Raw genomic sequence first — 26,914 nt, forward strand, 5'->3', positions numbered from 1 at the left:
CTACAGAGCTGTGTGAGGGGGGATGGAGAACTGTATTGGGATTATTTGGGGAATGTGATAAGATTCTGCTGCATCAGTGACCTATATACAAATGTAACCCATCAGGCGGAAAGTGCTCTGCACAAAACATGGGACACTTACAGAACACAGGCCACTTGTATGTGCTATTTCCATCAGACTGGCTGTGCCCATAAGATGTAGAACCATCAGGGCGAATAACATACTCATCTCTGCTGCATCTCTATAGAGACAGGGAGAGAGAGAGAGATTGGTAGACATAGATAGACAGAGGGATATGAGCTACAGATAGATAGATAGATAGATAGATAGATAGAGTGATATGAGATACAGAGAGAGAGAGAGAGAGAGAGAGAGAGAGAGAGAGATTATAGAGCACTACTAATAAAAGTATAGCATCTCTATATTCTAGGATATATATATATATATATATATATATATATATATATATATATATATATATATATATATATATATATATTACATAATGGCCAGTAAACATATGACTAATGTCCTTCCATATGTTTAGTTACAATTTATCATACACATACTGTATACAGACAGATATATATATACACACACATACACATATACACACTATTGTTTGGTTTACACCAGTGTTTACTGACCTGTGGCTCTCCACTTGTAAAACTACAACTCCCATCATGCCCTGGTCTGCACAGCCTGTGACATTTGCTCTTCACCATAGTGACCAGTTGCTGGATAGAGGAGCTGACAATAGACCGGACATTATATTAGTAGATCCTGGGCTCCATATTCCCCCTATGAGCGGTGGCGGCACCAGTAATGCGGCTCTCCTCCCTGCTCCATACACAGTAATGATAGGGGTGGCTGCATAGGAAATATAGATACCAAAAAAAAATAAATTAATCACCTGTAACCTTTTACTCTACACCTCAGTTTTCTAAATTGTTGTTCTCCAATTGTTGCAAAACTACAACTCCCAGCATGCCTAGATGGCTGAAGGGTGTCTGAGCATGCTGGGAGATGTAGTCTTGCACCACTTGCCGTAGATTAGAGACTACTGTGCTGGCTGCTGTGGAATGACAACTCCCATCATGCCCTAGTACATCTGACAGTCTTACAAGGTAGAACTACTCCTCCCAGCAGTCCGGCAGCAGCTGGAGAGCCACAGGTCTTCCACCATTGCTCCCGCTATTGTCTGACTTCCTCTACTATATAATGTATTGTAATTGAATCAGACTGAGAGAATGAAGCTATAACCTAATGAGCGGCTGGTCAGCCATATGCATCAGGGACATATGTATATAATATATATATTTCTTTGACTGCTAGCTTACAATGACAGGATGCCACACGGTGTAATAACTCAGAGCATTAGTAAATCAGATGCATCCTGGGTCGATACTATTATCCTGAATAGGAAACTCCTGCAGAGTGTACAGGATGCAGACATCCAGACAGTATATATATATATATATATATATATATATATATATATATATATATATATATATATACACACACATACACTATGTATGACCTTGACACAGGAGACACTCACGTGAAGTAGTGGTCTGTATGGGGATGGGCCATGTGTATATGATGCTGCCATTATGGCCTGGAGACCAGTAGCACCAGTTAGCACTTGCACCAGGGACCACTTTGCATGTAGTCTGTCTGTCCTTCCTGTATGATCTGTCCCCAGTCCTTCTGCTTTGTGCAGCGCTATGTTATATGTTAGCACTATAACGCCATAATTTGCTGATTGTTCCTGTACTCATCCTGCTCCTGCCTTAGAGTGTATTGATCCGAAGTCTGGTCCATGATGTATAGACTCAGGACTGACTCCATTGCTGGGGTCCTGTAGGCAGCGTGGTGCTCTGGGATTACAGGACCATGCAGCGAGCTGGTGCCAGTAACCGGGCTGCGTCACTGCGTGTTACGTGACTGAGCTCAGCTTCTGTGGGACAGAGTCCAAGGAAGAGACTTAGAAGGTCTGGTGCAGACGCTTTACAGGGTGTAAGATCCATGAGCCCCAGTGTACTGGGGGGCCACGGTCTATGGATGTGCCCCCCTATACCTAAATACATGGAAGAGAAAAGAAATGGTTGATGGTGCCAGGTGCCAGGGCATTGTGTTAACCGTGTGACTGCTGGAGCAGAGTTATTTAGGTATTAATACGCCATTGGTATATTAGACCACCGGATGAGACTGGAATATTGAGCTTATAATTGGGTTTATTATGGAGGGTCGGATAAAACCTACCAGGAAGGAAGGACGGGCTTCATTTATTGGGAGGGCAGGAGGACTTATGGTTCTGAAGTGGGGGCACTGTGACATTCAGACTGGCACTAAACCTAAGAAGACGTTCTGCCTCTGCTAATCCTGACATATGGCTGATAACAGGGAGCAATAGAGGGAATTTACATGTTGTCATTGTGTGTTTGATATCATAGGGATCAGATCATTTATACTCAGGATCAGGAACCTTCCAGCCCGAAGGTGCTGTCCAGGCATGATGGGAATTGTAGTTTAGCAACAGCTGGAGGGCCGAAGCTTTTGCGTACCTGGTTTATACACTTTGAATTGGTAAAGCTGGGAGGACACATGGTATAAAATAACCCGTCACCCCACACCTCACACCTTCCCATCTTTCCTTTGTGAGTGACCTTTAAAAGTGGGAAACCTATTGGGTGCAGTCGCCCAAATTTTGTCTGTTGAGGACGATGTCTTCTCCTCTTCCCTGACTGAGCATTGCCCTCATGTATGCAGCCACTCAGCTGTACGCCCCCCCCTGTCTCTATAGACAGTCAAGTTCTTCAGAAGCCAGGGTGACAACCTCCTGGGATAGGCTGATGTGGCGGCCATATTGGCAGAGAAGGTCTCAAGGACTTTCTGGAGATTTTAGGATTTTAGAAGAAAACACAGTTTATAGATCCAGTTGCAAAACTACAACTCCCAGCATGCCCTGACAGCCTGCAGATGGGTGGAGATCGGTGGCCTAACGTAACTTCCACTTTAGTGTATCCAGATCACTAACAGATCATATTTCTTGAGAAACTCCTGGCTGATCCATATATCACTACAGATACATTTATACATTGGGTGTAACGTCCCTCTGTCCCAGCTGCTACATGAGATGCCCCATCCTGGTGGAGACTCCAGATACTAGAGAAGTCTCAGCCCTCATGGACATTATTAGAGTGGACTACAAGGCCCAGAAGAGTCATTTCATTTACACAAATGGAGCCGTGACAATAAATGTCCCTCTAAGGCAAGTGCCTGATATACCAGGAGTTATCCAGCCTGGATGTACAATGGAAAGAATCTCAGAAATGTTTGTATTGTAGTAAAAGTTCAGCCAGGATTCAACTACATCTGCTGGGGGAGTGATTATGTATTACTTATCCAAAGTTACATCCTTCAGAGCTGCACTCACTATTCTGCTGGTGGGGTCACTGTGTACATACATTACTGATCCTGAGTTACATCCTGTATTATACTCCAGAGCTGCAGTCACTATTCTGCTGGTGGGGTCAGTGTGGACATACATGTAAGTCTTCACCACCTGTAGACACCAAAAAGAGAGCAATGCTATAATGCTACAATTCCTAGTTTCCATCGGCCGCCATGACCCCCCTATGACAGACATAGTTGTTACTGGCACACACCTTGCATACAGTTTTTGTGGAGTCCTGGTTTGTATTATGTACTCTGCAGTAGAGGATAATACTCTTCTGCTACTGTGTGGAGTATCTTATAGACGGGATCACGACACTGTGAAAAGACTATAAATCTAATGTTTTTTAGTGTTTTGCTAATATAAGAATCATCAAGCGATCCACTCACTCTGCATCAGGGGTGTATATATATATATATATATATATATATACACACACTCCTGTATACACAGTAGGAAGATGCAGCCCTTTATTTACACTGTGCTTCCCCACATAGTACATTAGTGTTCTTATTGCCGGCTCTTATAGCCATACAATGTACAGTATAGGTTCTGATGTGTCTTCAAGGAAATCAATGGCTCCTCCGCCTCTAATCTACTTACAGTAATACACTACACTACACTTTCTGTAAATGAGGCAGGAAGAGGCAGTATAGCGCCATCTAGTGCCCAGACTGAAGACTGCTGATAGGAGAGGATTACACAGCTTCTACAGGATCAGGCGCTGTTCACATGATGGTTTCTGCACACGTTTGCTGTGAGCTCTGGGACGTGTTATCAGAGGCTTCCATCATGGGTGCACATAGGAATGGTTACCTTATACTCCCCCTGATAGACATCTTTATTTACAGTGGGAGTCATTTAGCCATGTATGCACCTATACCATGGCGTACATTAAAGGATTACAATAGAGTTATACATCTACTCCTGGCATATACCTACAATGAGAGGCCAAAAGAGCCTTAGCATAACATGGCTGCTTTCTTCCAGAAACAGCACCACCCTGTCCGTTGGTAGAAATTGAGCATTTTTTATGAAGGATTTCTAATCGTGGACAAGCCCTTTAAATTTATTTTTATTAGATGGAGTGAGAAGATAAGAATTATCTATCTATATAATATACACCATTGATTGTCCCCCCGGCCATGCGTACACTTATAGAGGGGAAGGACACAGGTAAAGCTGACATCACCTCCTTGTGAGTGTCACCATTAGTGCACCATGGAGGTTAGACATGCTGCCCCCTACAGTATGAGACCCCTGCCTCATGGATGGGACAACCATTCTCTATTGCTTAGCATCATTGGTGCTGAAGAAATGAGATTGCAAGTTCCATAGAACAAGGAGAGCGCCACCATCAGGCAGGCTGGACAGGTATTCTTTTAGGATGAATGGACCCGGCCTGTAACACACAGGCTCTGTCTCCCATGTTATAGCGGCTCGGAGAGAGTGACATATCACAGGGGCCTCTAACAGGAGGCTGCGGCTGTGGGTGGAAGCGACCGGGATTATTTTTATAGATGCGGCGTGGGCTGCAAACAAGATGATTACGGGTGTTAGGAAAGGAGAGGACATGGCAGAGACAAGCCAAGAAGCTAATGTGAGCCTCGCAGCCGCGATCGGACGTATTCACTAAACAGGGGATTTGGCTGAAGGTTACCGCCTGGGTAATCAGCATCCAGCCTCTCCATTATAATCTTCATTAGAACAATCGGCCTCCTGCAGCCTTCAGTGTGTTATTCTCATTACCAGCCTGGAAGGAGAAGCAGAGACATGGTCAGTGTATGTTATCCAATGCACAGAGGCCGGTGCCCAGAGACATCCTCCAGAGAGGCTATTGCACCCTCCAGAGAGGCCGGTGCACAGAGGCATCCTCCAGAGAGGCCGGAGCTCGGAGGCATCCTCCAGAGAGGCCGGAGCTCGGAGGCATCCTCCAGAGAGGCCGGGTCTCGGAGGCATCCTCCAGAGAGGCCGGGGCTCGGAGGCATCCTCCAGAGAGGCCGGGGCTCGGAGGCATCCTCCAGAGAGGCCGGGGCTCGGAGGCATCCTCCAGAGAGGCCGGGGCTCGGAGGCATCCTCCAGAGAGGCCGGGGCTCGGAGGCATCCTCCAGAGAGGCCGGGGCTCGGAGGCATCCTCCAGAGAGGCCGGGGCTCGGAGGCATCCTCCAGAGAGGCCGGGGCTCGGAGGCATCCTCCAGAGAGGCCGGGGCTCGGAGGCATCCTCCAGAGAGGCCGGGGCTCGGAGGCATCCTCCAGAGAGGCCGGGGCTCGGAGGCATCCTCCAGAGAGGCCGGGGCTCGGAGGCATCCTCCAGAGAGGCCGGGGCTCGGAGGCATCCTCCAGAGAGGCCGGGGCTCGGAGGCATCCTCCAGAGAGGCCGGTGCTCGGAGGCATCCTCCAGAGAGGCCGGAGCTCGGAGGCATCCTCCAGAGAGGCCGGAGCTCGGAGGCATCCTCCAGAGAGGCCGGAGCTCGGAGGCATCCATATCTTTACAGTAGCTGTCTTCTACAACCAGCTGCTATGTGATGGCTGAGGGACTCATGAAAGACGTCTGTCTATCATTGCCCCAAAATGTTGAAAAATGGTCATTTCTTGCAAGACACTGCATGAAGTCTCCTCCTTGCTTACAGAAACGCCACTGACCCAGCTGAACACCATTTTATAATGGTTGTCACCTGCCTGGTACAGTGACCTTCAGGCTGCATGGACTCATGTGATGTATAGTTATATAAATCAGGTGCAGTGGCTCTATCCCATCCACCGTGGGGGAACATATAACAGGAAGATAGAAGAAGATTGCCTCCAAAAGACAACAGCTCAGAGCAATTGAATCCCAGTAACAATATTACCGAGACAGACAATGCATTACCCTTCAGCAAGCCGCTCATTGTTACATCGCCCATCACTCACTGCAATAGTACGCTTCACTGTACTGACATCTAAGCTGGTAAATGTATATAGAGTGGTCTGTGGACCTCACTGCCCATACAGAGCAATTACATGGAAAGTAATATTAGCATTAGCGGTATATTTGTATGTAAAAGAATATAACTACTATAATACTGCTCCTATATACAGGAATATAACTACTATAATACTGCTCCTATATACAGGAATATCACTACTATAATACTACTCCTATATACAGGAATATAACTACTATAATCAGCACAAGCCATTGAGGAAGTAAAGACCAGCGGCACTCACCGGGTTAATGCAGTTGTGATGATTTATTGATACGATGTCATCTTGCAGATAAGCTCAGGACAGGGGGAGACAGGTCCAGAGGTGCTGTGCACGGTGCACAGCACCTCTGGACCTGTCTCCCCCTGCCCTGAGCTTATCTGCAAGATGACATCGTATCAATAAATCATCACAACTGCATTAACCCGGTGAGTGCCGCTGGTCTTTACTTCCTCAATGGCTTGTGCTGATTAAATGAACTGCTTTCTCATTTACGCTGAGCACCACTGTAATGCATGAATGTCACTGAGATTACTCAGCCAACAAAGACTACAACGCTCCTCATCTCACAAAGACACTTAATCTGAAAACATAAACAGCTCCACACAAATCACGGGTCACTGATAGTGCCAACACATCTATTTGCTTGTGCATATAACTACTATAATACTGCTCCCTATATACAGGGATATAACTACTATAATACTACTCCTATATACAGGAATATAACTACTATAATACTGCTCCTATATACAGGAATATAACTACTATAATACTGCCCCTACATACAGGAGTATAACTACTATAATACTGTCTCCTATATACAGGAATATAACTACTATAATACTGCTCCTATATACAGGAATATAACTACTATAATACTGCTCCTATATACAGGAATATAACTACTATAATACTGCTCCTATATACAGGAATATAACTACTATAATACTGCCCCTACATACAGGAGTATAACTACTATAATACTGTCTCCTATATACAGGAATATAACTACTATAATACTGCTCCTATATACAGGAATATAACTACTATAATACTGCTCCTATATACAGGGATATAACTACTATTATACTGCTCCTATATACAGGAATATAACTACTATAATACTGCTCCCTATATACAGGAATATAACTACTATAATACTGCCCCTACATACAGGAGTATAACTACTATAATACTGTCTCCTATATACAGGAATATAACTACTATAATACTGCTCCTATATACAGGAATATAACTACTATAATACTGCTCCTATATACAGGAATATAACTACTATAATACTGCTCCTATATACAGGAATATAACTACTATAATACTGCCCCTACATACAGGAGTATAACTACTATAATACTGTCTCCTATATACAGGAATATAACTACTATAATACTGCTCCTATATACAGGAATATAACTACTATAATACTGCTCCTATATACAGGGATATAACTACTATTATACTGCTCCTATATACAGGAATATAACTACTATAATACTGCTCCTATATACAGGAATATAACTACTATAATACTGCTCCCTATATACAGGAATATAACTACTATAATACTGCTCCTATATACAAGAATATAACTACTATAATACTGCCTCCTATATACAGGAATATAACTACTATAATACTGCTACTATATACAGGAATATAACTACTATAATACTGCTCCCTATATACAGGAATATAACTACTATAATACTGCTCCTATATACAGGAATATAACTACTATAATACTGCTACTATATACAGGAATATAACTACTATAATACACGGAAACTGGAGAGAATGGAACGGCTGCACATCCCATCTATGGCTGATACTAATGCCGCCAGGCCTATATTAAAAATCAACACCAGAGTGTCTGTATATGAATTGATCAAGCCATATTGCCCCGTGTACCACCGCGCAGGTCCTCTGGTCCACACAGGTCCCTACGCTAACTCCACACCGTGTCGGTCAGCGACCGCCAACCCCGCAAAGCGTGCACGTGCAGGGAAGGGAGGCCATGGAATGGCCCTGCAACCCCAATGTCACAGGACCAGACCCAAAAAGCCCCACCAAAACCCAGCCAGCACCACCGGCGGGGAAGGCTGCCCCCAAACGACACAAGTATGGATATGGTATTACACTTACCATTGCTGCTCTCACAGAATGGGGAAGACATAGGGTCCAGACATGTGAGCACAGGCATATCCTGCTAATTTTGGTCATGTGGGTCTTATAAAGGAGTGCTAGCTGGTGAGACCCACATGACCGCAATTAGCAGGAGACACCTGAGTGCACATGGTTTTAATCCCTCCTGTTTTTTCCCATTCTGTTTGCTGCAGCTATGGTGAGTGTAATTCCTTATCCAGACTTGTGCTGCTTGGGGGCGACCTTCTCCGCCGGCGGTGCTGGCCGGGTTCTGGTGTGGTGTTTTTGGGTCTGGTCCTGCGGCATGGGGGTCGCAGGGCCGTCCCATGGCCCCCGTTCCCTGGCTGTGCGTGCCTGCGGGGTTGGTGGCCACTGACTGGCACGGTGTGGACTTAGTGTAGGGACCCATGTGTATCAGATACCGGCACGAGGTACATGGGGCAGTATGGCTTGATCAATTCATACACAAAATTCTGATGTGTTTTTTATTTAAGCCTAGCGGCACTAGTATCAGCCATAGGTGTGAGGTGCAGCACTCTGTTTCTTCCCTGAACCGCATAACTACTATAATACTGCTCCTATATACAGGAATACAACTACTATAATACTGCCCCCTATATACAAGACTATAACTACTATAATACTGCCCCTATATACAGGGATATAACTACTATAATACTGCTCCTATATACAGGAATATAACTGCTATAATACTGCCTCCTATATACAAGAATATAACTACTATAATACTGCTCCTATATACAGGAATACAACTACTATAATGCGGTTCAGGGAAGAAACAGAGTGCTGCACCTCACACCTATGGCTGATACTAGTGCCGCTAGGCTAAATAAAAAACACATCAGAATTTTGTGTATGAATTGATCAAGCCATACTGCCCCATGTACCATCGTGCAGGTATCTGATACACATGGGTCCCTACACTAAGTCCACACCGTGCCAGTCAGCGACCACCACCCCTGCAGGCGTGCACAGTCAGGGAAGGGGGGCCATGGGACGGCCCTGCGACCCCCATGCCACAGGACCAGACCCAAAAACACCACACCAGAACCCGGCCAGCACCGCCGGCGGAGAAGGTCGCCCCCAAACAGCACAAGTCTGGGTTGCAGGGCCGTTCCATGGCCTCCCTTCCCTGACTGTGCACGCCTGCGGGGGTGGTGGTCGCTGACCGGCACAGTGTGGACTTAGTGTAGGGACCCATGTGTATCAGATACCTGCACGCGGTACATGGGGCAGTATGGCTTGATCAATTCACATACAGAATTCTGATGTTTTTTATGCAGCCGAGAGGTACTAGTATCAGCCATAGGTGTGAGGTGCAGCACTCTTTTTCTTCCCTGAACCATAACTACTATAATACTGTTCCCTATATACAAGAATATAACTACTATAATACTGCCCCCTATATACAGGAATATAACTACTATAATACTGCTCCTATATACAAGAATATAACTGCTATAATACTGCCCCATATATACAGGAATATAACTGCTATAATACTGCCCCATATATACAGGAATATAACTACTATAATACTGCTCCTATATACAGAAATATAACTACTATAATACTGCTCCTATATACAAGAATATAACTACTATAATACTGATCCTATATACAAGAATATAACTACTATAATACTGCTCCTATATACAGAAATATAACTACTATAATACTGCTCCTATATACAGGAATATAACTACTATAATACTGCTCCTATATACAGGGATATAACTACTATAATACTGCTCCTATATACAGGAATATAACTACTATAATACTGCTCCTATATACAGGGATATAACTACTATAATACTGCTCCTGTATACAGGAATATTACTACTATAATACTGCGTCTCATAGGTTATGTAGATGGAGTGTTTGCAGATTCCCACAGGGCAGATTTGTGACACAGCAAGGACCTTGTATTAGTGGCAGAATTCAGTAATGATACATTATATATTATCTTGTTACATTATTCAGTAATTCATGGTGTGGCGGTGGAAATGTGAGGTGATTAATTTTCTGTCCCTGCTGCTTCATATCATTCAATTACTTAGTCACAGAGGTAACATTTATAACACTCAGCAGTTTTTCATGCATAAAGTGCACCTGCCGTATACACACTCCTACACTCTCTGTATACAGGTACTGTATGCTTAGGGAGCACTGTATAGCCATGTACATGTGTGCCTGCTGATCTGGAAGGCTGCTTCATCTCTTTCTTACATTTGTGTCGCCATTGCTTTCACTCCATTTAAAGGGGTACTCCAGTGAAAATCTTTTTTACATTCAAATCCACGGGTTTCAGAAAGTTCTATATATTTGTAATTTGCATCTGTTTTAGAATCTCCAGTCTTCCAGTACTTATCAGCTGCTGCATGTCATGCAGGAAGTTGTGTATTCTTTCCAGTCTGACACAGTGCTCTCTGCTGCCACCTCTGTCTATGGCAGGGACTCTCCAGAGCAGGAGGGGTTTTCTATGGGGATTTGCTGCTGCTCTGGACAGTTCCTGACATGGACAGAGGTGGCAGCAGGGAGCACTGTGTCAGACTGGAGAGAATACACCACTTTCTGCAGGACATACAGCAGCTGATAAGTAATGGAAAAGTGGAGATTTTATAACTAGAATAAATTACAAATCTATGTACCTTTCTGACACCAGGCTATTTAAAAGAAGAAAAAAACATTCGCTGGAGTACCCCTTTAAACTTTGAGAAGAGACAACTAAAGAGCGCCACATAATTTCAGTGGCCGTGTCTGGTATTGCAGCTCCTCCCCATTGATTTGAATAGACAGCAGAGGAGTGCTGCTGCTTCCCCAGTCTCGGAGAGCTCCTTTATACACGATTGCTCGTTCTCATGCTGTGGCTGTCAGTGTGGATATGATGCAGATGATTGTGACATATCACTTCTCTCTTTTTAAGAGCAGCGAGGGCCTTTGGAGAATACTTGTCGCAGACTCATCCGGACAGCCAAAACGGCTCAGGTAAGACCACATCCCGCCTGTTACGTAAGACGCCTCCCATTCTCTTGTATCCTTCAGAAGTATCACTAATAATTGATGATTCAGGGACATGAAGTGATCAGATAGAGAGGACGTCCTGCCCTATCCTGCTGTATCAAATCTTACATGAAACAACCTGCCATATAGTGACATAGAAAAAACGACCCTGTGTCTTCATTCCACACTATAGTAGTATTATACAGGGCTATTCTCATACACGTGCAATGGATGAGGTAACCTGTGCCTCCTGCCCCACTATGTATAAGAAACATATCTACACATAGTATCATCTACCGTCATTACATGCTACAATATCAGAGTATAATTATATATTCTAGAAGTCCTACAATCTCAGATGCATTACCTGACAGCTCAGCCCACATAGTAGTTACACTCTGATCCATAGGGGCAGTATTATAGTAGTTATATTCCTGTATATAGGGGGGCAGTATTATAGTAGTTATATTCTTGTATATAGGAGCAGTATTATAGTAGTTATATTCCTGTATATAGGAGCAGTATAATAGTAGTTATATTCTTGTATATAGGAGCAGTATTATAGTTATATCCCTGTATATAGGGAGCAGTATTATAGTAGTTATATTCCTGTATATAGGGAGCAGTATTATAGTAGTTATATTTTTGTATATAGGAGCAGTATTATAGTTATATCCCTGTATATAGGAGCAGTATTATAGTAGTTATATTCTTGTATATAAGAGCAGTATTATAGTAGATATATTCTTGTATATAGGAGTAGTATTATAGTAGGTATATTCCTGTATATAGGAGCAGTATTATAGTAGTTATATTCTTGTATATAGGAGCAGTATGATAGTAGTTATATTCTTGTATATAGGAGCAGTATTATAGTATTTATATTCATGTATATAGGGGGCAGTATTATAGTAGTTATATCCTTGTATATACTGTAGGAGCAGTATTATAGTAGTTATATCCTTGTATATAGGAGCAGTATTATAGTAGTTATATCCTTGTATATAGGAGCAGTATTATAGTAGTTATATTCTTGTATATAGGAGCAGTATTATAGTAGTTATATTCATGTATATAGGGGGCAGTATTATAGTAGTTATATCCTTGTATATACTGTAGGAGCAGTATTATAGTAGTTATATCCTTGTATATAGGAGCAGTATGATAGTAGTTATATCCTTGTATATAGGAGCAGTATTATAGTAGTTATATTCCTGTATATAGGGGGCAGTATTATAGTAGTTATATTCCTGTATATAGGAGCAGCATTATAGTAGTTATATTCTTGTATATAGGAGGCAGTATTATAGTTAGTGTATTCCTCTCTATAGAGTGCACTGTTGCAGTAGTTTTATTGTTGTCTACATTGCCGGTATTAAAGTAGTTCTACTCTTTGATTGAATTAAACATCTAGCTCAGTGATGGTGAAGTTGTTGCCATTCTGTTCAGCACCACTTTAAATAAATGAGCAACAAGACCAGAATGTTCAAGGTGACTCTGCAGATCTTGACATCAGTCTATAAGATCTCTATAAGAGAGCGCCAGCTGCCTGGTTGTACTTCTCTATAGCCATAGCCAGGCAGGCACTTTATACTACTGCATGTGGCGCTTGATACTCCAACAGGGAGCATCTGTATGTAAAAAAACATTCATTGAAACTAATTACATTGATCTGCTATCTCATTATGGCGGGGCCGGCGGGGGACCGGCCCAGAACATGCGTACGCCGTGATGGAAACAAGTAATTAGCTCTAAGAAAAGTTAATCTGCTGCTGCCCGGTGCGCGGTGTGTACGGAGCACAAAAGGCTGCGTTCTCTCAGGATGGAGACGCGTGGAGCACTTTGTACACAATGACGGCTCCCTGTATCCGGCTGGGGGGGGGGGACACATACTTGTTCTCAGGTTATAGAGCAGTGTTCAAACCATTTCCATCCTGTTTTGGAAGTTCTATGAAGATAGCGCCTTATAAGTTCATCACTTCTCAGATTCTTAGTTAATAGTTTATTGTGGCGGGGACCTTGAGGGACGGCTATCACTTTAGAGTAATGTCTATTGCTGGAAGTTTAGGCTTGTATGGCGCTCAGTTATCTTGGCACCGACATAGATGATCCGTCATGGCAGGAAAACGGCATTTATCTGAAGAAAGTGGGGGGGAGGGGGGGAGCAGCGGCTCAGGGGCCAAATCCACACAAAGGCAGGATATCATCTGTAATCATCTTGTTGGAGCCAAACTTGGATGAGTTACTGTAAGAAACCAAATATCATGTCTTTTATATGGAACTTGGGGGAGAAGCCAGAGAAGGTGGAATGTATCATGCAGAGAAATTACACTGGGGGATGACACTGCGTAGTTACATGCAAGCATTGTACCCCGAGTGTAAGGGCCCTATTCCACCGGACGATTATCGTTCAGATTATCGTTAAATCGTTCGAATCTAAACGATAATCGTTCGGTTGAAATGCAGTAACGATTAACGACCGAACGAGAAATCGTTGATCGCTTTATAAGACCTGGACCTATTTTTATCGTTGCTCGTTCGCAAAACGTTCGCAAATCGTTCGCATTGAATAAGACATTGTTCGGTCGTTCGCAATAGATACGAACGCAATAGCGGAGAAATACGGAAGAAGAAACGATCGCAATTACGATCATAAGTAACGATTATCGTTCCATGGAAATGAGTGAACGTTTTCAGGTCTTTCGCAATAGCGGTCGTTTGAGATCGTTAATCGTTAACGATTATGCTAACGATAATCGTCCAGTGGAATAGGGCCCTAAGGGCCCTATTCCACCGGACGATTATCGTTCAGATTATCGTTAAATCGTTCGAATCTAAACGATAATCGTTCGGTTGAAATGCAGTAACGATTAACGACCGAACGAGAAATCGTTGATCGCTTTATAAGACCTGGACCTATTTTTATCGTTGCTCGTTCGCAAAACGTTCGCAAATCGTTCGTATTGAATAAGACATCGTTCGGTCGTTCGCAATAGATACGAACGCAATAGCGAATAAATACGGAAGAAGAAACGATCGCAATTACGATCATAAGTAACGATTATCGTTCCATGGAAATGAGTGAACGTTTTCAGGTCTTTCGCAATAGCGGTTGTTTGAGATCGTTAATCGTTAACGATTATGCAAACGATAATCGTCCGGTGGAATAGGGCCCTAAGTGTCATTATCCTGTACCCCTAGTGTCACTATCCTGTACCCCTAGTGTCACTATCCTGTACCCCGAGTGTCACTATCCTGTACCCCTAGTGTAAGTGTCATTATCCTGTACCCCTAGTGTCACTATCCTGTACCCCTAGTGTCACTATCCTGTACCCCGAGTGTCACTATCCTGTACCCCTAGTGTAAGTGTCACTATCCTGTACCCCTAGTGTCACTATCCTGTACCCCAAGTGTCACTATCCTGTACCCCATGTGTCACTATCCTGTACCCCATGTGTCACTATCCTGTACCCCAAGTGTCACTATCCTGTACCCCATGTGTCACTATCCTGTACCCCATGTGTCACTATCCTGTACCCCTAGTGTCACTATCCTGTACCCCTAGTGTCATTATCCTGTACCCCATGTGTCACTATCCTGTACCCCTAGTGTAAGTGTCATTATCCTGTACCCCATGTGTCACTATCCTGTACCCCTAGTGTAAGTGTCATTATCCTGTACCCCTAGTGTCACTATCCTGTACCCCTAGTGTAAGTGTCATTATCCTGTACCCCTAGTGTCACTATCCTGTACCCCAAGTATCATTATCCTGTACCCAAACTGTCAGCATGTCACTATCCTGTACCCCTAGTGTCAGCGTGTCACTATCCTGTACCCCTAGTGTCACTATCCTGTACCCCTAGTGTCACTATCCTGTACCCCAAGTGTCAGCATGTCACTATCCTGTACCCCAAGTGTCACTATCCTGTACCCCTAGTGTCACTATCCTGTACCCCTAGTGTCACTATCCTGTACCCCAAGTGTCACTATCCTGTACCCCAAGTGTCACTATCCTGTACCCCAAGTGTCACTATCCTGTACCCCTAGTGTCACTATCCTGTCCCCCAAGTATCACTATCCTGTACCCAAACTGTCAGCATGTCACTATCCTGTACCCCTAGTGTCACTATCCTGTACCCCTAGTGTCACTATCCTGTACCCCAAGTGTCAGCATGTCACTATCCTGTACCCCAAGTGTCACTATCTTGTACCCCTAGTGTCACTATCCTGTACCCCTAGTGTCACTATCCTGTACCCCAAGTGTCAGCATGTCACTATCCTGTACCCCAAGTGTCACTATCCTGTACCCCAAGTGTCACTATCCTGTACCCCTAGTGTCACTATCCTGTACCACAAGTGTCACTATCCTGTACCACAAGTGTCACTATCCTGTACCCCTAGTGTCACTATCCTGTACCCCAAGTGTCAGCGTGTCGCTATCCAGTACCCCAAGTGTCACTATCCTGTACCCCTAGTGTCACTATCCTGTACCACAAGTGTCACTATCCAGTACCCCAAGTGTCACTATCCTGTACCCCAAGTGTCACTATCCTGTACCCCAAGTGTCACTATCCTGTACCCCTAGTGTCACTATCCTGTACCCCTAGTGTCACTATCCTGTACCCCAAGTGTCAGTGTCTTATAGCCCAGGATAACGCGCAGTGTCCTCCTATTATCTGTACGTTCCCCCATACACTTATTACACAGGCCCCTGTATCGCCCTCTGATATATTTATACCCTGCTCTTCTGCCGCCTCGTCCTAATAAAGTAAATTCCTCCAACCTTTCTGGGCCACGCTTCCCAATCATGTTCTACTTAATAAGATTTGTGGCCTCTGAACCTTCCCTTGAACACTCGGCGTGTACGCCATACCCGGCCCAGGCAGTAGTGAGGAGTTAATATTACCTCCGTCATGTAGCATTAGACCAATCTGTCTCTCCTGCTGAATTCCCAATAAGAAGCACATGGCGGCTTTTAGCAGCTTCTCCCTTCTCATATAATAGAGATTGTGTCAGTCTCAGGAGGCCGGGTGCTACATGTGGCGCAGTGCGAGCTGGGAGCAGAACATTGGGCCGCAGCCGGATTTAATTATTGGGAGGCAGGTTTTAATTAGCGGTGTTCCAGTCTTAAATACAGCGACACGGCTTTTTCGTATTCAGCCTTTTCAGCATTGTCTACTCCGGGGATCGGTATTGTATTGCCCGCAGCAGCTGACCCCGGCGTGGCACAGATTAGGAAATTCAGGCATTGGATGAGACAATAGGACAGGAATAGAAGCAGCACGTATGTGGCATGTTTACCGAGACACCGAGCCAACTTATTCCCACCTGTGCTCATGCAGGGTATACATTTATACAGGAGCCAGCTTTTCTAATGTTAAAGGGGTACTCCGGTAAAAAAAAAAAGATTTCAAATCAACTGGATTAAAATTGTATAGATTTGTAATTTACTTCTATTAAAAAAAACTGTCTTCCAGTACTTATCAGCTGCTGTATGTCCTGCAGGAAGTGGTGTATTCTCTCCAGTCTGACACAGTGCTCTCTGTGCATGTGAGGAACTGTCCAGAGCAGCAGCAAATCCCTATAGAAAACCTCTCCTTCTCTGGACAGTTCCTGACATGGACAGAGGTGGCAGCAGAGAGCACTGTTTCATACTGGAAAGAATACACCACTTCCTGCAGGACATACAGCAGCTGATAAGTACTGGAAGTTTGAAGATTTTTAAATAGAAATAACTTACAATCTGTATAACTTTTTGACACAGTTCATGTGAGTGTACCTCTTTAATGTAGTTAATTTTCATTCATCCATAGTTTGATTGTTTACCGTTCACCGGGACTTCTCATTGTCTTCTTGGCTCCCACAGATCATCTCCTCGTCCAAGAAGATTCCCCAGAAATGCTCCAGGCTTCTCAGAACAAGCGCCGTCTCTCTGCCATCTCGGACAGCAAGCTGGAGAGAAGTTTTTCTGAGGAACGCGGAGAGCAGCTGACCAGCGAAGGACCAAAGCCTCGAGTGTACACCATCTCCGGAGAGAGGCCCATGTTATCCGACCACGAGAGCGACAGCATGGAGCTGGTGGTGATGAAGACCGAGCAGGACGATAGGCAGCATCACCATCACTCCCATCATCATCATCATCCCCTGCAAAACTCAGGCAGCGCACACAATATCACAAGGCCTTGTAAAAGTTGGTCAGGAAGCCGACAGAACTCCAAAGAGTGCCCAAACTGTGCCAGACTCGCCGTGCCGACACAGCGCTCATTCGATCTAGAACAACACCAATCTAATGAGTCTGGTTGGCGCAAGAAGAAGCTGGAACGCATGTACAGCATCGATAGAGTATCTGGTGAGTGACCACTGACCACTCAACAGGTTCCTGCCCCAGGCCCAACTCCTTCAAGGGGTTTTCCATAGAGATGAGCGCAACTCCTCTTGAGCACAACTTGAGCATGCTGTAGTTCAATGGTTCTGCATTTTAATACCGGTGGCTGAAGAAGTTGGATGCAGCCCCAGGGAGTCTGGGAAAACATAGATACCACATAGGGCGGCATCCAACTTCTTCAGCCACCGGTATTCAAATGTCGAACAATGCTCATCTCTAGTTTTCCACTTTTATTATCAAGAGACCCAAAGTGTCCTGAGCAGTAAAGTGTACAGTATTTCCCTGCAGTGCCCCCACAGGAGAAAACTAGTAGTACACCGTGCCCACTAGAATCAATGGACTGTCTGCGTAATACAGGACAGAATGGGTCCTCCACAACAAGAGACACTCTTGGTAACCACTCCCCAGTCCAGCCAAGAGATGAAGACTCATGAAAGTAGACAAGCCCTTTAAGTTTTTGTATAGGAAAGAAAAAGCATAGTTCCATCTCTTACAGAGTTCCATCTTAGTAAAGAAAGTTTTACACGGGCCGATTGCTGACCAAGAACGATGCAAGAAACGTTCCTGCGGCCAATAATTGGCCCCTGTAAAAGTGAAAGCGATCAGCAGGAAAAACGCCTGCTCCTCACATACCTAAAAATTTCAAAATTGCCAGCGGCCACACATCTTCCTGTGTAAACAGCGCATGTGGCGCCAATAACAATAAAGGCAAACGGAAAGCACGTATTCTATCGATCGGCTGGGTTGTACAAACAATCCTTGTATCATTTGTGCAGCCATGGAAGCTGACAGCACAGATATATGTATATAGGATACTGTACATATAGGAAATACATAGAGCTGTGCTGTACGTTTGGAGGCCTCACAGCAGTACATACCTACCTAATACGCTGCTGCTGTGATCTGACATGCTATTCTCTGGCTCCTGTCCAGCCACTGTATCTGCAGACTGTCTCCTCTAGAATGGTTGACAGCCGGAGGAGGTGGCCAGAAGACACAGCGGCTGGACAGGAGAGCCGATAACAGAATGCTGGATCACAGCTGCAGCGTACTAGGTAAGTACTGCTCTGTGGTCTGCATACTGACAGCACAGACAGATGTATCCGAGCTGTTAGTTTTCATGGCTTCACAAGGATTGTTTGTGCAGCCCAACCGCTTGATTTATCGTGCTGTGTAAAGGTGTGTCACTTGCGGATGCCTGCGGCCGACAAATCATGTAGTGTAGTACCGAAACTTTGATTGTGGATTCTCCTCTTTACCTGTGCACCCCTACATCTACACCATTAGTTATGATAGTAGAATACTGCATAGCCTTTCATGAGATATACTATATAATTTTATACTTCCGTTTCTTTCTTTCCCCTTTTGGGCAGATGATGTCCCTATTCGGACCTGGTTCCCCAAGGAAAATCTTTTTACCTTTCAGACGGCCACCACAACTATGCAAGCGTGAGTACCATCCTGTCGATTCACCAGGTCATTAAATCATCGCCATCTCCATCTATTCTACTTGTTCTGTTGCAAAGGTTTTTAATATGGGGGAGGGGGTCTAAAGTTTATTCAGACTTTATGTAGACTAATGCGAGCACAGAACCATGACGTAAATGGCTTTGACTCGGCGAGGTTTGCCGTTGGCCGCTGTCAGGTGCTGCAGGCGTCTCGAGATACACCTGTGTCTGGACCAGTGAGCTGACACAGAGATTCAGCTCATGCAGTGATCTATGGATGCTGACAGAATGAGACTAACCTGGTACCATAGATAAGCCTGCCCCTGTCAGCAGCTGCCGCGTGCTGCCGCCTCCCCCCCTGCGCCACCTGACAAGGATTAATATCCCGAGGCTTCGCTGGATCTTTCAGGGCAGTCAGCAAACTGCAGGCTTCTCTTATTAGGCCAATAAACTGCAAACAGTACGAGAGGAATAGAATATTACAGCCACCGCGGGGAGGAAAAAGTTCTACTGCAAGCAGAACAAAAATAGTACAATAGTATCCTCCCAGGCATACAGCCTAAGGGTGGTATTACACGAAGCGATTATCGTTCGAATAATCGTTCAATCGGTCGTATTTGAACGATTATCTTTAAGTGTAATAGTAGACAACGATTAAACGACGAACGATTGGTCGCTGGTCGTTTAATAGGTTTTGAATCTATTTTTATCGTTTGTCTTTTACACATCGTTCGCACATCGTTCGTTTGAATAAGATGTCGTTAGCCGTTCCCTGTTCATTCGCAAATTGAAAGGGGAGTGTTCTTGAATTTTGTTGCTCCAATATAACCGATAATCTTTCCGTGTAGTAAAACGAACGATTATTAGGCAACCGCTATTGCGATCGTTGGAGATCGTTTATCGTTAATCGAAAAAAATCGCTTCGTGTAATACCACCCTAAGACTGACTATATATATAATATAATATATATATATATATATATATATATATATATATATATATATATGTGTATGTATGTTACAGGCGCTGTTCATGAGGTGATCACACATACCGCACCATGGTCATACACATTGTACTCCACCTATTAATGACATTACTTACTGTGACTTTCTCTCTCCCCTCCTCCGCTCTGTGTGATCAGTATCTCGTAAGTATTCTGCACCGCACCATGTGTGTCTTGTAGATATATACGGGTAGCCATTGCCCTGCATCTGTGTAGCCGCTCTGTGCATGCACCTGTGGTTTATCATGGAACTGCATGCTGTGTTTGTATTGACCTGTGTGTCCTGTTATTAGACATTGATGTTACATTCACTAAAAAGTGGGATTTACTGATAAAGACTACTGCAAGGAAATATGGGTGGTACCCATATTATCCAGTTCGTATTATACTAGTTATATTCCTGTATATAGGGGGCAGTATTATAGTAGTTATATTCTTGTATATAGGAGCAGTATTATAGCAGTTATATCCCTGTATATAGGGGGCAGTATTATAGTAGTTGTATTCCTGTATATAGGAGCAGTATTATAATAGTTATATTCCTGTATATAGGGAGCAGTATTATAGTAGTTGTATTCCTGTATATAGGAGCAGTATTATAGTAGTTATATCCTTGTATACAGAGGGCAGTATTATAGTAGTTATATTCATGTATATAAGAGCAGTATTATAGTAGTTATATTCCTGTATATAGGGGGCAGTATTGTAGTAGTTATATTCTTGTATATAGGAGCAGTATTATAGTAGTTATATTCTTGTATATAGGGGGCAGTATTATAGTAGTTATATTCCTGTATATAGGAGCAGTATTATAGTAGTTATATCCCTGTATATAGGAGCAGTATTATAGTAGTTATATTCCTGTATATAGGGGGCAGTATTATAGTAGTTATATTCTTGTATATAGGGAGCAGTATTATAGCAGTTATATTCCTGTATATAGGAGCAGTATTATAGTAGTTATATTCTTGTATATAGGAACAGTATTATAGTAGTTATATCCCTTTATATAGCAGTATTATAGTAGTATATTCCTGTATATAGGGGGCAGTATTTTAGTAGTTATATTCTTGTATATAGGAGGCAGTATTATAGTAGTTATATTCTTGTATATAGGGGGGGGCAGTAATATACTATTTATCGTATGGAAGAGTAAAGAATCTGGACCAGAGGGTAGTGTCTAGACTAAGAGGATATACAGACCAGCTAAATAGCTTAATAATGTAATCACAATAGAGCTAAGAGCCACCACTCATCCCATTGCTGCAAAATCAGTCCTTAGCCGGAAGAAGTACACTCACTATGCGAAACAGCCTGTCACCGGGACGCACTTGCATTCATCTCCCTATCCCTCCATGTGTCATATTTGAATATAGGACTGAATTTTCAGCAACCTGGTGAGTGCTGGCTCTTGTCTCTATTGTGATTATATTACAGTAGATGCACTCTTGTACATAGCGTGAAGGATCATGGTATTTCTTATCTAAATGCGGCTAGCATTTTGGTAGCTAGAACTACCCGGAAGCAGAACACTTTGTAATACTTTACAATAATAGGGACCCATGTGTGGTCAGGACTAGGGAATGTTAGCACATAGCACATACCACCCCCCCACCTCCACCCCCCCTGCACACGGAGCAGCAATTTATAGAATGTAATTTTACTGTTTCTATTAATTTACAAAACACAACTGCATACAGTAAAGCTATGTTACTATAGTGGGATTCTTATGATCTACATCATTGATGCGGTGGTCTGTCCTCTTGGATTTTGGTCTGGCTGTGATCCCGGGTCTGTGTTGTCTCCATCTTTGCCTGTGTGTGGTCAGAAGCATTGCTTTTGCCTCTGTCCTGTCTCTTCTTGTGGTGTGTCACCTCACCCGGACATGGTGTGCTACTGTCTTGGCTTGTTCGTGTTTTGATGGGTTTAGTTATTGATATAAACCGGTTTCTCAGGGCATTCCGGGGCTATGCCGAGAGGAAAAGACGGAAGCGAGAAAATGACTCTGCAGCTCTTATCCAGAGGTAGGGTGAGCTCCTAGTGTGCATGCCTACACCTTCCAGGTCTCTGCATACCCCTATTGCCCTGGTTTGTGCTTTGATACAATTGGTTAGGAAGGGGATAGAATTCTTGTATCTGAGATCTAAGTGCCATCAATCCCATTAATTCCCATGGTATAACCACACTCCATTATCTTCCACTGAAAATTTACCGATCTGCATGTAGAAACCCATGCCACATATTGGTGTGGATTTGGTGCAGAAATTGCATAGTGTATCCGCAATGCAGACTAGTTGCAGGAGTAGTTGTTAGCTAGCTTTCTTAGCTTGTGGCTGACAGGGCATGCTGGGAGCTGTAGTTGTGCAGCTGCTGGGGAGCCGTAAATTAGAGAATATTGAATTAATGTAGATTCTGTGCTGCATCAGTGACCCCTACTGGCTGCTTAGCAATATGACACTCATCATCATCCCCACAGAAAGTAGGGATTTTTTTTAAAAAAAATATGAATAATAACCAGATTCAATTTATACAAGATAAAATAAAAGTCATAAATTTTCCTCTTCCCCCTTTAATTCTAATTACCAACTTCAGAATAATTTTCTCCATTAAAGTGATTTTGTCGAGTGGCTTCAGGTTAGAGAATCTGTTCATCTTCCTGTCATCCCTCTCAGTGTTCTCAAAGGGGGTGATCAAGTGGAAAATCTCCCTGCCGTCTCCTCTGGGATAATAAAATCTAAACGAATCCATTTATGACACCCACAGAGCGAAGCCCTAATCATAGAGCTGCCATGTGTCAGTGTAGGAGAGCCCACAAGATGGCAGCTGCTTAATGCGCCGTCCTCTGTGACAAGTCGCTGCTCAGCGTACAGAGAAACAATTGGATACTTTGTCTCTTTTTGTGGAGTAAAAGTAACATAGTGAGCTGGATTTGTTACCGACATGACAGCAGCGTGTCACTCCATGCCGGGATGTCTCGTTTCATAGACATAGGTTTGGTTCCTTTATTTTAAAGGAGAACTCCACATATAAAAATGTATTCTGCTTTACTGCAATGAATAATGGGGAGAATATATACCCCCTCCCAAAACACAATTGGCTTTTCCAGTGGAGTACCCCTTTAACAATAGAGACCCAATATATGATGTTGTTCCCTTCTGGACTCAATGGTACACAGTGGTTTTCTGTCTATATACACTAGTTAGATGATTGGCAGACGTATTATACAGGACCCACTGGACACCGCCAGACCAAAATGTACCGCTCCGTGGTATACAGACTCCTGTACTCCGCCGTATACAGACCCCCTACCCCCTCCACGGTATACAGACTCATCTGATTTCTCGCTTACTTTCTGTTCTCTTCTTTTCCCCCCAGGAATTTCCGCAAACACTTACGGATGGTGGGAAGCCGGAGGATGAAAGCTCAAAGTAAGAACCTGGCGTGAATGTGAAGTGAGATGGCCCCCAGATGGGTCTTTTAGGTGTATTTATGGCTTTTCATATAGGAATTCCCGCTGGTGCAGACAGGTCAGGGCTCGGCTTATTTATAGGCAGGCATTGGCGTCGCTGACACAGGATTCAGCTTATATGGAGCTTGAAATAATGGCTGCAGTTTTTCCTCCATGGGGAAGCATTGAGGTCACGTCAGGGCAGTCTCCACGTCACGGTCACCCCGCTCTTTATTGGAGGAGCCGCTGCCGCCATCAGGGGTCATGTAATGTCTAGCATCTCCTACCTGCTAATGATGATAGAAAGTTCTCTATCCGAGAAAGTTTAAGGGGTACTCTGGTGAAAATCTTTTTCTTTCAAATCAACTGATTTCAGAAAGTTCTATAGATTTGTAATTTACTTATATTTAAAAATCTCCAGTCTTCCACTACTTATCAGCTGCTGTAGGTCCTGCAGGAAGTGGTGTGTTCTCTCCAGTCTGACATAGTGCTCTCTCCTGCCACCTCTGTCCATGTCAGGAACTGTCCAGAGCAGGAGAGGTTTTCTATGGGGATTTGCTGCTGCTCTGGCCAGTTCCTGACATGGACAGAGGTGGCAGCAGAGAGCACTGTGTCAGGCTGGAAAGAATACACCACTTCCTGCAGGACATACAGCAGCTGATAAGTAGTGGAAGACTGGAGATTTTTAAATAGAAGTAAATTACAAATCTATATAACTTTCTTAAAGTTGAAAGTAGAGAAAAATTTTCGCCGGAGTACCCCTTTAAGCTACACAGTCAGTATAGAGAGGGGGGGGGGGGTGAGCTGCTGTCAGACATGATGAAACGGCTAGCCTAGAATACACTCATCCTTAATAGACCATTTAGTATTTTCCGCTTGAGTTTGGACTTTCAGCTGTTTTGCCCCTGGTGGTTCATTAGAAGTTGGCAACAAGCAATAAGGATCTATATGGGTAATCCCGTCTCATTTCTGGCCATTAGTAAAGCAGCCGCCTCTGTTGTGTTTGGTATTTTTAGCCTTCGCTGACCGCAGAGAAAGAAGCTTCAGCCGGTCCTGGAGCGACCCCACTCCAGTGAAAGCCGATTCCATTCACGATTCCAGAGAAAGTAAGTACAGAAAACATATGTCCAACACAAATCATAAAAAGTATAGTAAGTGGATGTAGTCGTAGTCAGGTTACTGCCAGTCCCACCTGGCTCAATATATAGAGAATAGATTCCTGGCATCAGTAATGTAGAATAAATGGACTTATTGATGCCGGCACCACATACTGTAGAGTATAAATGTGCTGGAAGAGTCAATACAGATGTGAATCCTTTTATCTACATGATTGGTGTTAGGAATGTTCTTCTCCAGAGAACGTGAGTATCATACCAAGGGCACTGAGGGTCTCCTTCAGAAGGAGTCTTATATGCTAGGCAACAGTTTAGTGTTATCTCCAACAGTGGGGCTAGAGAGCAAGCTGTTATGAGAACATTGGAAGTGACAGAGCGTCAGTGACAAGCCAGAGCATGCATGCTACCCCCCTCCCCCACCCCTCCTTACCCTGACTGACATACAGGGTAAGGAGGGGAGGAGGTGAACATAATGCAGCACAGAGAGCACTATGTCAAACTGGAAAGAATACACCACTTCCTGCAGGACATACAGCAGCTGATAAGTACTGAAGGACTGGAGATTTTTAAATAGAAGTAATTTACAAATCTATATAACTTTCTGACACCCTCTCCTTAATGGCTTTCTAGAAATTCACTAGTAAGGCAATTTATTAGCTTAGCTTTCAAGTAACTTAATAGTAGAATGCCATAAGATGCTTTTAAGTTAGCAGCTGCCCACATAGCTTACTGGGCACATCTGGCACCTGTATCAGATGAATGGGAGAAGACCAGGACATAATAACTTGGGTAGTGTTGACGGACACAAACAGTTCGGCCGAACCGCTCAACACTAATCTTGGGGTGATCTTACATTTGGCCCAGGACCAGCACAGCACCCCCTGCTGACAACTGCTGCCCCCTTTGCTTCTCCCGTTAGGCCATGATTTGCAGAATTCCTGCACCGCTCTGGATGAAGAATGTGAAGACCTGAACTGGGAGGTGGAAAGGGAAGTGGAGGTCCTGTCCTGTGAGGGAGAAGACTTCCTCCCACCCAAGATCATGGTAAGAATTATCTGTATATATATATATATGCCTATTATCCTAATCTTGGCAATGTCCTCTTCCCTGTTCTTGGACATTGGACCTGTCTGCCGCTCCATGAACATAATACAGGGGCTTATATTCTGCTGATGTACGGATATAACGCAACTGCAGGGAACAGGAATTTTATAACCTGCTCACCATTGGTCAGTAACTATGTATTAGGGGATTGCTGGTCATGCAATTCTCCAATCCAGATCACAAGAAGAAGCAATGCTCAGCTGTGGGCTTATGAAAATAAAGCAGGGGTAGGGAGCCTTGGCTCTCCAGCTGCTGCAAAACTAAAGCTTTGGCTGTCCGGGCATGATGGGAGTTGTAGTTTTGCAGCAGCTGGAGGGCCAAGGTTCCCTACCCCTGAGCTAAAGGTGTTCATGCTGGCCCCTGGTGTCATCTCCGCCCCAGCTTTGACAGATAGATCTCTTCCTGTTTGGGTTTAATCATGGCAGCTGGGGGTGGAGGAGACACTGGAGACCACCCGATGACAGCTTCCCTTTAACTCATTTGCATCTGTTACAATCTATCTCATGACTTGGACAGGATTTGTGTGTATTCTATCTACCTGCATTTTGTATTGTTCTGTTGGCTTTACCATCCGTCTGTTTTTTCTGCAGCTAATATCATCCAAAGTTCCTAAAGCAGAATACATCCCGACCATAATCCGGAGAGATGATCCCTCCATCATCCCCATTCTCTATGTAAGATCTGCTTCTATCATACTGTGTATATATAAGGTGTATATGTGGGAATATAAAGGGCTGTGGGCTGCTTCTTTAACACAGAGAGACAACGCTTGTTGTGGAGACCCAGAAACTAC

The 26,914-nt window shown here is 43.9% G+C and overlaps 1 protein-coding gene across 3 annotated transcripts in view; it reads left to right on the top strand.

Annotated features, from left to right (window-relative positions):
* Positions 1–26,914, top strand: part of NSMF (NMDA receptor synaptonuclear signaling and neuronal migration factor) — a 35,998-nt gene that overhangs the window by 1,803 nt on the left and 7,281 nt on the right. The window contains exons 2-10 of one of the 3 annotated variants that reach the window (XM_069942796.1): positions 11,541–11,602; positions 17,484–17,966; positions 19,376–19,451; positions 20,593–20,598; positions 22,410–22,478; positions 23,830–23,882; positions 24,919–25,008; positions 25,937–26,061; positions 26,712–26,795. In XM_069942796.1, the coding sequence (XP_069798897.1) occupies positions 11,541–11,602; positions 17,484–17,966; positions 19,376–19,451; positions 20,593–20,598; positions 22,410–22,478; positions 23,830–23,882; positions 24,919–25,008; positions 25,937–26,061; positions 26,712–26,795 (1,048 nt within the window). The remainder of the gene's footprint in view (positions 1–11,540; positions 11,603–17,483; positions 17,967–19,375; positions 19,452–20,592; positions 20,599–22,409; positions 22,479–23,829; positions 23,883–24,918; positions 25,009–25,936; positions 26,062–26,711; positions 26,796–26,914) is intronic. The other 2 variants (XM_069942794.1, XM_069942795.1) reach the window with 2 other exon arrangements.

This window comes from Dendropsophus ebraccatus, chromosome 10, assembly GCF_027789765.1.
Source record: "Dendropsophus ebraccatus isolate aDenEbr1 chromosome 10, aDenEbr1.pat, whole genome shotgun sequence".
NCBI lineage: Eukaryota > Metazoa > Chordata > Amphibia > Anura > Hylidae > Dendropsophus > Dendropsophus ebraccatus.